Genomic DNA, 14,661 nt, shown 5'->3' with positions numbered 1-14,661 from the left:
AATATTATGGTTTACGCCAAGACTCGTAAAAAAACAAGATCCTTTTTTTTTGTCTTGCAGCAGTTTTATTACTGTGCATGCGACTCCAATCTCTGCCCATTCTGAAGTTTAAAAGCAAGATGAGGAAAAAAAGCGCTCAGTTTTTAACATTATAAAGTTACAGAAGTTAAAACACAACATGAACAACAGAAAGGGCATGATTCCGCATATAGAAAAGAAATGTGGCTCTCCAATATTGTTGGGTCCTACAACTGCATAAAAGCCATATTTATTTATTATTATTATTACCCAGAGCACATGGCAATTAGATGTACTGTATCTAGACATGTAGCGGTGCCTTTCAAACTTGGGACCGCACACCCAAAAAACACTAGTGCACAGCTTTGAGTCATATTGGTGAGTCTAGTTAGCCAATCAGCTTCCCCATCTGTTTGTGCCCATTTCTGCACATCAACAACAAATACTCGCCTCACGCCACTACGTTGTCAACTTCATCTTTAACCAAGCAATCAAGGGTGTGTCGCTTCTAAGAAGCTAGCACCATTAGCTTAAGCTAACATGTGCCTCGACCCAACTGTATTAATTTTCTGTCCGAGAAGCTACCTTTTTCAGTATTTTACTTTGGCTTTCCAGTCCGGGGATGTCACAAAATATCCGCGGTTACCGTAAGCCTTCGACTCCGCTTGTTAAAGATGGCAACCGCGCTGTTTTCATTTACAGCTTTTGGGAAGTCCAGAAGCAAGTAGTAGATGTCTTCCACCTCTAACAAGACGTCATCCTGCGCAGAAAAACAACATTTGAATGATATCGTTCATAAGCAGTCCCTGCTGGACGAGTAATCAGGCCTAACCTTGGACATCTTGAGCTGCCACTCTGACATGGAGCTAATCTTGGGCAGCTCCACGGTCAGCTCCAGCTTGGAGGGAAATCCCTCGGCGTGGGCCTTCACCTCAAGTCGATACTCGGGCTTCTCGGGCCGCTCGAACGTGGTGGAGGAGATTACCTCGATCAAGCCCTTCTTGCGAACGGCGGGCCGACAGACGATATCAGCCGGCGGCCCCGTGTCGTCTTTGGCCAGCCGCAGGGAGTTGATCTGCTGCAGGAGGGAGTCCGGGCTCTGACTGGCTGTAAATAAGAGTGTCCTGATTGCTATCGATGACGGTGGGAAGTGAAAGATGAGCTCGGACACCAAAAAGGCCTGCAGCGGCTTGTCAGGATGCTGACTTATTACCCTACCTGCATCTGACTGACTGTCTGCGGTCCGCCGCTGCTGCTGGAAGCCGAGGCGGCGGCGCAAATCCTCCGGGGCGTTTTTGGGGCAAAAGCTAACAACATTATACTGCTGAGATAACTTGAGCCCGTGCTGCTGCTGGGCGAAGCTCAGAGCCAACATGTAGACTTGGTCCATCCCGGCCTGGTCTGTCTTACAACCCTGCAGCACTTCGGGGTTAAATGCTATGTCCAGCACGGTGTAAGCACCTGGAAAATCATACACATGGGGATGTGGATGTTGCATCACCTATACTTTACTCAACTGTATATACAATACATAAACAATCAAAATGACACATGAAGAATTCAGAATAATCAAGTAAATGGACAATAACCGTAAACTAATGCCTAACTAATTATAGCCATAATTTTAAGGCTGTGTGTATGCGAAGTAATCACAGTTTTGTTTTTAGAGCTCTGACCTTCATCTGTATGTGCTTCCAGGCTTCCAGCATACACAGGCAATGGCTTGCTGGGATCCTTTGATGCGGGTATACGCTTCCAGCTGCATATGTTAATGTACAGTGAACCTCCATCGGGTTCCTGGTGGAGGCACAGAGAGAGACCATTTTGAACTGTAAAGAAAACTAAATACAAACTGAAGGAACATGGCACAATTTAAAGGGACCAGCCCTTATTATTAGAACTTGCTTTTATTATAAACAGGAGGCTGTATATTTGGCGATCATCCATAGTATACATTTATATTTTTCATTGTATTATGTGGGAACATTGGACATCTATCTACCTGAGCAGCTACTTAATTTTGCTATATGTGAGCACATCCATCCATTTTCTTTAACATGTGTCCTCTTAAGGGATGATCTCCCCCTTGCTTGCACAAGTGTTCTCCAGGTAGGATGGATGGATGGATCACTTCCTATCCACTATGTACCCTATATTACGAGTTGGCCATTTGTGCTGTTTGAATGTGCAATGAGCATAATCTCCAGAGGTTGGCAGTCTGTCGCCAACGGACTCCTAGTTATGATTGACACAACTTTAAAAAAAGAACCAATCACATCTCAACTGTTTTCTGAAGCTGAGCTGTGATTGGTTGTTACCTAGCAACTGTGATGTCATTTTCAGTCGACAGCAAGTGGAAAAATGGCCGCCTGCTGAGATAGATAAAAATGGGTGGATTTTGCTACTTTACTCATATTTCACACACATAATATTAATCAGGATGCCCTGTTAGGATTAGGATTAGGGCACATATAACATATTATTGTAACGAAAATGTTGGGAGGAAACTATGAGCCCTCAAGGTCTCAGATTATTTTTCTTGAAAAACGTTGGCGGGCGTGCGTGTGACGTCATCGTTAAACGCTTGTTGGCAATCGCGAATGAGATACACCTGCGCCGTCAGTGCGGGTCAAAACTTACCAACATCTCAGTGCGTATACACGAGTCGAGCTGAGGTGGAGCGTTGTACTCCATGCCAGATTTCATCTGTTTCTCCACGAAGCTCCGGTAACCTTCTGGGTCGTTCTGGCAAAGGTCGTCCAACATGGACCACAGCTGGTTGACCTGTTGGACAACATCTCCAGGGCCGCCGCCGGACGACATTTATAACCCAAACGCCAGTGATACTTGTTCGAAAGGTACGTTTTCCAGTACGAATTATAAACACTATGCACAAATAAATTACGCCAACTGTCTATTATCACACACTTTTTTTTTTTTTAAACAGCAGCAATCGCTGTAAAGCCACATACGTTAACAGCTAGCGTCAGCTCCTGAAGTGTGAAGCTAATGCTAACTCTTTAGCAAAACAAAACGAATTTAAATTGGCATGCAAAAAACAAACAGTCCCCGTTTGCTAATTCACACCAATACACGCCTAAGAACCCTTGTTAAATATAATTAAAAATAACACCAACTAACCCCATTTACTAGTTTGTGTCCTAACTCGTGGAAGCATTACATGCAGAGTCCGGCTGTGTTGTCGGTTGTTATGGAAACTAGTCAAGTTGAAAGCGTTACAAAGGTGACACCACTGGCCTAGAAAGGAGCTGCAGCTCAATAATCTCCACCTGACACAATAGAGTAGCATAAGACATCATTTATATTTGGTACAAAAAAAACTACAACAGTACATATGATAGTGAAGTGGTAGGCCAAATGTAGGTACACTTTTTTTTTTTGTGAACGTATTTTTTTTTAACAGCTTATTGTTACAGTAGCGTGAAGCATGACAGGTAATTTGAGTCGAGGACAAAAAAACAGAAGTGAACATGTAGGAATGAAAATAAAGAGTGGGTCCAGAGGAGGTCAGAAAGAAAGGTTAAGGACAAAGGAAAGAAAGCAGAAAAGTATAATGCCAGAGAAAGAAGAAAGCAAAAATAAAAGCTTTGAGGGAGAAAAGGGAAAGATGACAGGAATAAAAGCTGTAAATGTAATCATTTATTTGATTGATCAAAAATGTATACCTATTTTGGCCCACCCTGTACATATCTGATTGTATATTTACATTCAAATAGCAATATTTATATTTATAGTTCAAATGTCCACTGTTATTGCTGGTGCTCTTGTGTCACGGTCCCTCCTCAGTAAGTCTGTAAAGACATGGAAATGTAATCAGTATACTTCTCCCCCCCCCCCCCCTGTCTTTTTTTGTTGTGGTTTTTGTTGAAGCTTGCACATAAGGAAAACTTTAGAAAACGTTTTTCCTCATGCTGAAAGTATTTTAATTTATGAAATCGATTAATGCAAACCATAAACTACATCCTTTTCTATAATGTAATGTAAACTCTCATGTGATTGTGAATGAATGGGTTTACCTCCATCGTCTCATAGATCCACCCGAGGAATTTGGCCACCTTGGTGTAGACTCCGGGGTGGTTGGGCTCGGCGCAGCCGTTCCCCCAGCTGACGACCCCCATCAGCCTCCACACGTTGTCATCCTGGCATACTAGAGGCCCACCACTATCCCCCTGCGAGAGACACGGCGTTGAACACAAATGTCATCCATGACCATGAGCGTCTGATCCCGTCTTGGAAACATCAAAACAAGGTACAGTCGAAACCGTGCACCTGCCCCGACCTGACACGCGTCCACTTTTCCCTCGGTGTATCCGGCACAGAGCATCCGCGCTGTGATTTCTCCGTTGTACATGCAGGAGCTGTTGCACTTGTTAGTGCCTATGATAGGGACGGGGGCCTCTTTCAGGGTGTCAGACGAGTGAACTGAGAGAGAGACACCACTGCTGCTCTGTATGCACTCCCGCCTGTAGCAGATGTTTGTGTTTCGAGTGGCGCCTTACCGCCATCAGGTTGTGTGTATCCCCAGCCAGAGATCCAGCACTGCGTACCTCCAGGTGGGTCGTATGGGTACTGAGGCAGACAAACTGGGCGAACTGTATCTAGTTTTAGAGTGGGGAAAGGAGAGTGAGGAAGTGTAGCTTTATACCCCATGTTTTGCATTATTTTCGTTTGCTTATTATGCGAGTTTCTCCCTCTCCGATCTGCTCAGAAAACCGAAAGCAACCTGATGCTGGCTGAAGCTGTTGCTAAACATAAATCAAAGGTCAAGTGTGTGTAGTGTTTGTAAAATGACTGAATTAGCCAATGTTAGGTACAATGTGCGAGTCAAAAACGGACACACTCATGCTATAGTGTATAAAAAGGTCTGTACAAAATTTAAGGGGAAATCAACCCCAATTTGTTTTTGACAATATGTTCCATGCAGTCCCACTGATCTAAATATGGTATTATGGTTAACATTGCGTTAATTAATTAATTAATATTACCTTTGTGGAATAAGAGTTATGAAGCAAAATCCAGCCATTTTTATCCATCTCAAGGGCGGCCATTTTGCCACTTGCTGTCGACTGAAGATGACATCAATGTTGCTCAGGTCTCGGGTAACAACCAATCACAGCTCAGCTTCAGAAAACAGGTGAGCTGTGATTGGTCGTTGCCTGAGCTCACCTGTTTTCTGAAGCTGAGCTGTGATTGCTTGTTACCTGAGACCTAAGCAACATTGACGTCATCTTCAGTCGACAGCAAGTGGCAAAATGGCCGCCCCCTGAGATGGATACAATTTTTTGCTTCATAACTCTTATTCCACAAATGTAATATTAATCAGAATGTCATGTTTAGACTAGTTAGGTCACATATAACATTTTATTGATAAGAAGTGTTCAGATTCACTTCCACTTTAAGAGCTCCGTCATTCGCACCAGCAGTTGTCCGGCACAACTTTTTGACGTGCGGTCAGCTAGCTAGCTAACTGTGCCTACACCCTGAAAAGTAATGAGTGCTTGATTGTAAGTCATGAGTGCACGCATCGCCCAGAAAATAAGGCCAACATAACAGCTAGATTGTGGACCAGCGCTTCAGGCAAGCGCGGCCCTCTTTGAGTGCCCTATTGTCCACCATGAGTGAAAATCCCTGTGACAACCCATTAAGATATATACAGTATATACATTTTTCCAGGTCGTAATAGTGACAGTTGAGGGGGATATGGTTTCAAAGCAGGCGGTGGACACGCCAATTGCGTTAGAGAGGAGATAATAGCTGGATTTTTCCATTTTGAAGCCTCATTTTATGTCATTTTCCCCCCCTAATCATTCAAATGTGTCAGGGTTGTTAAACAGCACTCTTGTCGGTGGTGTGTCAAATTTAGATGTTTATTTTCGCTTCACGGTGTAATTTTGCACTTTTGATTCTTTCATTATTTTACTGTGACATGCTCCCTGACACTAATCACTCATTTTGGTGTCCTTTTTACATTATGTACTGCTTTTTGTGTGACTGGCGTCTGGACTTCTAAAAGGGAAAAATAAAGCTATTAGTAGTTTTATTACTTAAACAATAAAAAATGATAAATATTTGTTTTAACTGTCTGTGCCTCTTGCTGCTCCCTTAATTGCCCAGCGGGGATAAATAAAGTTTTCTGAATCAGAATTAGTTTACTTGTAAGCTTTAAAGAAGACGTATTGTGGTAAATTGACTTTTTCTAATGACTTGTGCAGTACAATAAGAGTATATGAACAGTTGGGTCTCTGAAGTGCCCACATCAAGTAAATCTTTAGTTGTTTGCTTATTTCTGGAAATATGATATGGGTAGGTTGTGTCCAGAAGGGCATCCGACATTAAAACTGTGCAAGCAAATCATGCGAGTGAGCTGTTTTGCGCTTCTGCTCCACTGTTATGTAGCACTATCATGCAGAAATGCGGCTGCTCAAATACAAGCCACAAGTTAAGCAGAGCTGCATGGAGTTTTAACTCACTTCCAGCCATTTTCACTGAAGCAACCCCCTTCGCTCCCGGCTGTTTTACTGGATTTTGACTGATATTGCAAGGTCCGCAGAATATTGTGTTCTATTGCTATAAAAACACGGAACCTACCAAAAGAAAGATTAGAGTCTCTTCTTTCATCAGGAAAAAAGTATATTTGTATATGTTTCTGTTTTGCAGCAATTAGCATTAGAATATAGCTAAGTTTCATCATTATTCACAAACCTGTTGAAAACACTGGCAAAAAGAGCTTGTTGCAACATGGCTGTATGAAAGCCTTTTGTATGCTCTAGCATTAAAAAACACAAAAAAAACATATGTTTTTGAGAGTGAAGGACAAAGTATTTTAAACATATTTATACGTTTTTTGGGTTTGAATGAGTTAAGTGGGAGGGAAAAAAAACAATGTCTTAAAACTTTGCAAAAATGCTGGTTTCCAGCTAGACCTGAAAAATTGAGTGGCGTCCGCAGTTTCATCAGGGCGATGTCGCTGTCATGGCTCACGTGGTTGTAGTCCTTGTTGTAGACTATCTTCTCCACGGCGTGCCCCGTGCGCTCCGCCATTTTCGACAAGCTGCGTGTCACCACGCCTGTGTAGACCGCCCAGCTGGACACCTGCGGCAGCCTGTAGCTGACATTTTGAAGACACAAAAGAAGAGGCAAAGCATGAAAGGGAGAGCTGTGGCCCGGCCGTTGTACAGCAGTTGTAACCTCTGAACTTTCATTGCTGCAAAGGTCAGCCCGCTCTTACTTGTGCACACAGTGAGCAGCTGTGACGATCCATTGGTTGGTGATGATTGAGCCGCCGCAGGTGTGGCGGTTGCTGTAGTAGAGGCTGACCTGCCAGGGCCACCTTCCCAGCGTGGCCTCCACTCCCCCGATAATTCTGGGCAGCTTGGCTCGCGTGCCACAATCTTGGAAGAAATAAAAGGCAAAGCAATTTGGAACATGTCCGACATGAAGCTGATTTTCCATAGTGCGATGGCCTCACCAAAGCATTGCAAGGCGATAACCTTCTCAGTAATGCAGCTCCGCCTAAATGAAACCAAGCCGGTAATGTTTGAAATAACCAACCACAATATGAGCTAAAATGTCCACTGACTGTTACCTGAACTGCCACATATTTTCCAAAGTTCCCCGTTGCTCTAAGGTAATCTGTAGAAAGCCCTCCGTGTAATTGGGCCCGATATCAGTCAGATTCACGCCTTTGTGCTTGGTCAGTCTGTAATTACAATATTTTATGTAAATATGCGTGAGTCAGATTCTCCAAATGTTCTGGCTGTGCTTCTTGGGTTAATGGAAGACTCAATTGTCAGAAAAAAAACGATAGTTGGTGGATGATTCAGACTTAGAAGCAAGTATGGAAATCAGCTCGCATATAATTTAGTGGGCCTCTTAAATTGTACAATACTTTAGACTTTTAATTTCAGACCGCCTTTGCCTTTAAAAGAAATCAGACGTGTGAGACAACATGAATCATCTCTCCGCTTTGCTTAAGTTTAAAGGGGAACTTTTTCTGCAGTAAAAAGTTAATATTTTGTCCAGAATGAATTTGATAACTTCATTGTTTTCAATCAATTCATGTACAATTAATACCTTTTAAAAACTAATGTTTCCACTTGCTGTCGACTGAATATGGCTCAGTCAAGTATCCATTTAAAACTTGTATGGCAGTTAGTTACTTGTTTTACATTTTCAGTTTGACCCTCACACAGATTATTTCTATTCCCTAGGGCTGGGTATTGATTCTAATTTCCTCAATTGATTAAATTCACAAGATTTAGTTTATTAATGAAAGTGACACGTGTTATAATCACAAACATTGACATCAGCAGGGATGAGATGAAAATATTTTCATAATCTAATTCAATAATTGTAAATATAAATTGAAACGATTCTGAATTGTCTTAAAATGCAATTTGAGGTATTTTATGAATGTAAAAAAACACTTTTAAATTTATGTGAACAGTACATTTTAAGAAAACGGTAAGATACAAAAAAAGTGGCCTGTAAAATTCTATTTTCTTAAGAATTTATGGGAAAAAATATATAAAATAATTGATTCATGGTTTTATGAAATGATATTGGGCTTGAAAAGGAAAATTGGTTCCATATCAAATTTTTTTTTTTGTGCACCTATGAGGATGGGGGGGGGGGATCAAACATTGAAATTGGAGGTTTATCAGTGTTTCGTAAGGGAATGTGTCTCACCTCAGAGGTTCCATGGCAGTACAATAAATACTTTCAGGATTTGTGGCTGCAGTTGTAGTGAAACTCGGTGCTGCTAGGAAATTGCCTACTCCAAATGTGATATACTGTAGTGCCTAATCTTTTTGTATGACCTTTCTCCTCAATCAATTGAATTGTTGAGATTGTAATCAAGTCTTCAGGCAGTTTCAGGTTTGTACGGTAAATAAGTGAGTCTGTGCACGACTGAGCTGTCTGCAGCCAAACGAACCTCAGATAACCCAGCTGCCTGCAGACCAGCGTTCCCAGTGACGAGTTCCATCGCTCATAGCACACCGGCAGCCAGGTGGGCAGCTTTCCCAGCTGGATCTCCAGCAGAGAGTTCTCTGGACTGATCCTGTAAAACACTGAACCTGATTGATTGAAAATCCCTGCAGAAGCAGGCTCACGGCCAGCATTTAGTTAACCGTCCGCCACTGAGAACTGATTGTGGAAAACAAAACAAAAGAAAACAAGGGAAACAAGTGTCTATGCTAATGTAGTCAAATAAGCAAGTCTTTTCATGCCAGTCAATGGGCAAGTCTCGAGAGTAAAAAGAAAGAATCAGCTTTTGAATGGTAATTTTCTGCTCAAATTCACTTCAGAGCTGAACTGTGCCCTCCACTACGACGAATAACAATAAGCAACTTCACCCATCTCTTTCTTCCTCCATTAAGAGTGGAGTAGAATCTTGCCTCAATTAGCAGCGAAAAAAAGGGAATTGCCACAGACCTTTCCTGGGGTCGGCGATGGAAATGTCCTCTGTCACATTGCAGAAAGACGTCTCCTTTGTGTCCCCCAATCCCACTGCACTGTGAGAGGACGACGGCCGCAGGAGAAACTTGACTGAGTGGTAAAACATGATGTCGTTAATTAACAAGACTGTCAGCCTAAAGAGCCATCGTTCAGTTTAAGTCTATGAAACTCTCCCTACAAAAGAGCACTCATTCCACATGCAAGGTTTTAGTTGCTAAAATGGTCATAGAGCAGGGACGGTAACTGGTGCGGCCCACAGCCACACGGAGTAAAAAATAAAACAAAAAAATCTAAATCAAATTAAAAATGTTTTCTCCACTACATTGTACCCCCCCCCCCAAAAAAAAAAAAATACTTGTATGCTATACAGATAATACAGAATTTTTATTTTAATATTTTTATTTATTTTTTCTTCCCTTTTTTGAATGGATACCATAAACCCATTGGGTGTTAATCAGCATTTTTTTGGTAGCCCCTCCCCCCACCTGCAAATGGATTTCAGTGCTCGTCAATTTTACACAGATTTCCGCTGTTCATAGGCTGGCCTAGTTCTACTGTATAGTTTTAAGGTGTACTATCACCATTGACCACTAGATGGCAGACTTGGCACTATACCTTATACTACATTGTGAGTAGACCGAATATATTTTTTTTTGCAAATTTGGAAAGACATATTTAGTAATACTTTTACTAACACTTTGTCAAAAAAATAACCACTCTTTTTATTATACTGTATTGCAATCAATAATCAAGCAGAATACAGACTTAGTTATGTCGATGATTTTAAGACTCTTTTTGTATCATATACTCATGTGGGCTGCACTGCGATGAGCTAAATCCAGATAGACATTACATAACGTGGTGCTTATATATCATACACACAATGCTCACCTAGGAACCAGACACCGACAGCCAATCCTCCCAAGAGTCCAAGTGCACACACGGCTGCCAGCAGCCTCACCAGCCTGTGAGCTACAGCGACAAATTGGTAAATTTTGGCTGCCTTCGATATGCATGCCATTGCTCACTAGGCACAAATTACAAGCACACTCTCCGCTTTCATGCCATCACCAGCTGGCATTTCATAAACTTTTGTGCTGCTTCACTCTTGGAAATGCAGAGTTCCCCTACTTCACATTACAAGCAATTTAGAAATATTAAATAAAATAAATACATAACCTAAAAAGTAATGACGCTGTGTAAGTTTTTACATTTTGCTGCTATTCGTGAGCACATTTTTGTTGAGCTAAACGCCTGCGCAGTCTGAGCTCCAATTAAAGCTGTATGCACTTTTATGTGAAAATAGCGCTCAATTTTGATGGACAAAAAAAGCTATAAACCTGTGAGTGTCCAGTTAAAGCAAAGACAAGTTTGGTTTGTGCTGTCACCATTGAATATTTTTAGAATCGATAAATCTTATTGATTATTCAATTGATTTATCGACTAATCGGATTATTTTTAATTTTGCATTAAAAAGTGTATTACAAAATCATTTTCCCCCTGATTACTGTGTATTAACCAGTGATTGGTATTTATTTCGTATTTTGTATTTGTATAGTGATAAAAAAAAAAGGGGGGTGGGTGAAGTTGAACTATGTTACCGGTTTGGTCATTGTAAAAACATATGTTTGCAAATGTCTTATTTTCATTACACAAAGAAGATAATTAGTCTTGTTTCATGAAGGACTACAGAAATCAGTGAACAATTACTGTTGATATGCTGAAATCAAAGGATTTGGACAATTTTGAATTAAAAAAATGGCTCCAAACGACTAATCGATTATTAAAATAGTTGGCGATTAATTTGATAATCAAATACTTGTTGATTGATCGGTTAATTTCGACACCTCTAGTTTTGGTACAAGCACGGAGTTATCTACACTACTTAGTCAATTTATTTCCTCATTGTTTACTCAATGCAAAAGCTGAACAGCTGTTAAGAGTGTCTTTACAGTTTGAAAGTGCGGCCTCGATTAAGTTTGAGCTGTTAGATGGTGATCAGGCGTTATGACAGATGCTTACCATGCGTTGCGTTGTGAAACATTTTCATGCAGCTCCGCACTCCTTCGCTTTGTTTGACTACTGCTGCCTTCTCGACGGGAAAGGGATGAATGACGGCCACCGGGTTCTCAATGACCGATAATGCGTCTCCATCAGGACTCTATCAGAATAATATTAAGCATATTACAGGCTGCCTGTGTCTCAACCAACTATCACTGTTCCTGTTTGTAATGTCCTTTAGTAGCACTGAGGTTGTGGTGTTTTCCCTCATAGCTCAGCTTCTCCATTGTGTGCAGCTTGTTGATAGTTAATAGAAGCTATAGCCACCATCATCTGCTCCTTTGTGAAAATAGCACTTACATTTTGCTAGCATGTTCTTGTCGCCATTGAAATAACCACGTACAGTTTAGCATTCGGGGATTACAGATACAAGTCAAACATGCGAGATGAGACTAAGCGACATTCCACGTGTATGAGCGAAAGTACGAGCGAGTCTCTTTTCTTACCATTTTGTTTGCAAGCTCATCTGGAGATTGCGGCCGAGCTACAGAGGACTGGTCCGGGTGTCCGGCGCGCGACCATTTAACAGAATGCAACTGTGGATTTTCCCTTCACAAAGAGACAATGAGGTCAGCAGAGGTGCAGTGAATGAGGCTGTTGTTTGTCCAACGAAGGGGAGGGTCACAAGGCCTCTGAGACTAAAGTGAACCTGGTCTTTGTCAGGTGCTGCACGGGTTGGGGCATCTCCAAGCCAGGTGCAAAGACGACACTAAACTACTGGGTAACGTCTTTTACCTCTGCCAGGGAGTTTTTACTCAGAACTTGCAATGATCTGACAGTTTGTAGGTATTGAGAAAAGGTCGTGATTGGAGGTTGTTGAAAAGTCTCTTCCCACGTCCGCGTTAAATGGTTTGGAATCCGAAGCCACCGGCTCTCAGCACTCGCGAGCAAAATGAAGTATGCTCCCATCTGGCTGATGACAGATGAGACATTCTCGTCGCCCGCTTTCAAAAAGCAGCAAAGCTAAGGTCTGTTTCATATCAAATCTGAGTGTTTCAAAAGTGGATTGTTGAGAATAATTAGCAGATGAGATGCAGAAGACTTTGAAGGACGTGTGAGATCAAAGCTTGTCCTCTGCTTTCATTGGAAAGAAATCAAGGAATGATTCATTTGAGGGTTATTAGTCTGTTGTGTTAGCCAGGTAACCAATATCAATGCCAGAAGGAACATTCCATTGCCAGGTGGTTGGTGTGCTGTCAGTTGCACATGGAGGAACAGAAAGAGATAATTTTTAGAGAAGAGCAATGTTCCAGGACCATGACTTTAAGTCTGCCAACTCAATCGGTTGGGTTGAGAGAGAGAGTCAGAAATGGGATGTTGGCTGAGAAAGCAATGCAAGCAGTTATAGTGATCAGAGTGTGTATGGTCGGTCAATGCCATCAAAAACCAAGGGGTGATTCACGGCAACGTGATTCGCACAGTTTTCTCCCAAAATACAGAGAGACTGTCTGCCCCTTCAGACTGAATAAATAAGATGGTCTCACAGCAGAGGCGGCTGATAGCTTGAAGGCTCTGCCTCCCATTCTGCCTTTGAACACTCTGAGAATCACAAGTAGGCCTGAATTCTGAGAGCGCAGTGTTCTAGTGGGCTTATAAGCACCGGTGAGTTATTTCAGATACTACGGCCACTTCAACATTTTAGAGCTTTGCTGAAGGATTTGGAATGTTCCTATATTTTACAGAGAAGGGATTTGATCCTGGCATATAAATGTTTGTGTGGTCATGTTTTCTATAAATTAACCTTACCATGACCATTTCACTCCTCATCGGCTGTTTCACAATATATCCAAATCTGCCTTTTGCCCACCTCGGCAGTAGTGTTAATTTCGTCAACAAAAATTATTTCGTCAGCACACATTTTTCACCGTACTAAAACTAGACAAGACTGAAACCCTCATTAATAAACAATAACTGGGACTAAATCAGTATGCATTTTTGTTGACTTATGAAGAAGAGATGAAAATGTATTCACTTAATGAAAGCTAGACTAAAATCTATGGACGTTTTAGTTCATGAACAAAGCGAGATGAAAATGATTAGATTTTGTAAAATCTTGTCTCGGCTAATCTGTCACTGTGACACTGTCATGTGACACACAGTGACACGCCCCCTTTCAAATCTGCAGTTAGTGAGTGCACATGCACCAAAACATGGGACAGACGGTGGATTAACGGAGAAAGGTAAAAAAAAAAAATAAAGTAAATTATAGTTATAACAAAACATTAATCAAACGGCTATAACGTTCCAAAAATAATGTTAATCCGACCGCTAACTGATGCTGGCTAATTTACTAGCTCATAGCATGGAGTTTTAGTAACCACTTGTTGATATATTGTAATTGTGTGTCAAGTTGTTTTTCATCAAAGAGATGAGAGAACATTTTATGTGAAATCATTTTAAATCCGAAATGTTCAACATAATCTGCTAAAAAAAAGTAATAATACAGGGGTTAAATGATTGTCCTGACTAAAACTAGACTAAAACATTGACAGTTTTTGTTGACTGAAACTAGAGGAGCAAAATTGTATTTTCTTGGATTAAAATGATAGATAGGTATATAGTTGAGTAAAATGGACTAAATAAAACCGGGATGAGGTTGACTAACTATGCTAAAAACTAACAAGCGGGATTGAAACTGGACAAAAACGGAGACAAAAATTTTAAATGGTGGATAAAATTAACGCTACTCAGCAGTGAATGCCTGTACCAGCTGGGAGAATCCAAAACAACTGACTGAATCCTTCTAATACACTTCCCAATTTTTAGACTTTAAAGTGCCTTACTGTCTTTGGGTTTTGCAATGTTGATTGAATAATTAATACTAATACTATTCCATTCATGGTCTTTCCATCAAATTCTACCTTTAGCAAATATGTCAGAATGGCATACAAAACATTTTATCAAGTAAACATAACACTATCTGGGACACAAAATGACCAGACATTTGGCCTCGTGATCTTCCCATCACTGAATTTAGTTTCACAAAGAAATCCTTCCAATGGTGACTCGAGCAATCGCAGTCCACTTAGGGTCTCGCTGTGGGCTGAATCCAATCATCCTTCCATTTGTGTACCTGACTCAGGTTTCTACAAAGAGCAGGCT

General features: G+C 41.2%; 2 protein-coding genes across 2 annotated transcripts; both read right to left on the bottom strand.

The window, feature by feature from the left end:
* Positions 1-81: 81 nt before the first annotated feature.
* On the bottom strand, positions 82-3,296 carry pih1d2 (PIH1 domain containing 2). The gene is made up of 5 exons (XM_086080110.1): positions 2,659-3,296; positions 1,695-1,815; positions 1,237-1,479; positions 851-1,125; positions 82-778 (listed from the first exon to the last, which is right to left on the bottom strand). The coding sequence occupies exons 1-5, from the start codon at positions 2,839-2,841 to the stop codon at positions 644-646; spliced, it is 957 nt and encodes a 318-aa protein (XP_085936236.1). The 5' UTR covers positions 2,842-3,296; the 3' UTR covers positions 82-643.
* Positions 3,297-3,492: 196 nt separating this feature from the next.
* On the bottom strand, positions 3,493-12,075 carry tmprss5 (transmembrane serine protease 5). Its single transcript, XM_086080109.1, has 13 exons — positions 12,006-12,075; positions 11,521-11,659; positions 10,390-10,470; positions 9,475-9,588; positions 8,975-9,110; positions 7,625-7,738; positions 7,508-7,551; positions 7,268-7,430; positions 6,963-7,147; positions 4,539-4,637; positions 4,319-4,461; positions 4,056-4,208; positions 3,493-3,830 (listed from the first exon to the last, which is right to left on the bottom strand). Exons 1-13 carry the CDS (start codon positions 12,006-12,008, stop codon positions 3,822-3,824), a joined length of 1,383 nt encoding a protein of 460 aa, XP_085936235.1. The 5' UTR covers positions 12,009-12,075; the 3' UTR covers positions 3,493-3,821.
* Between the last annotated feature and the right edge of the window lie 2,586 nt (positions 12,076-14,661).

The sequence above is a fragment of the Leptonotus elevatus genome, chromosome 7 (genome assembly GCF_054856555.1).
Source record: "Leptonotus elevatus isolate MCC_2025b chromosome 7, RoL_Lele_1.0, whole genome shotgun sequence".
Lineage (NCBI taxonomy): Eukaryota > Metazoa > Chordata > Actinopteri > Syngnathiformes > Syngnathidae > Leptonotus > Leptonotus elevatus.
This window is presented reverse-complemented; position numbering and strand designations above follow the sequence as displayed.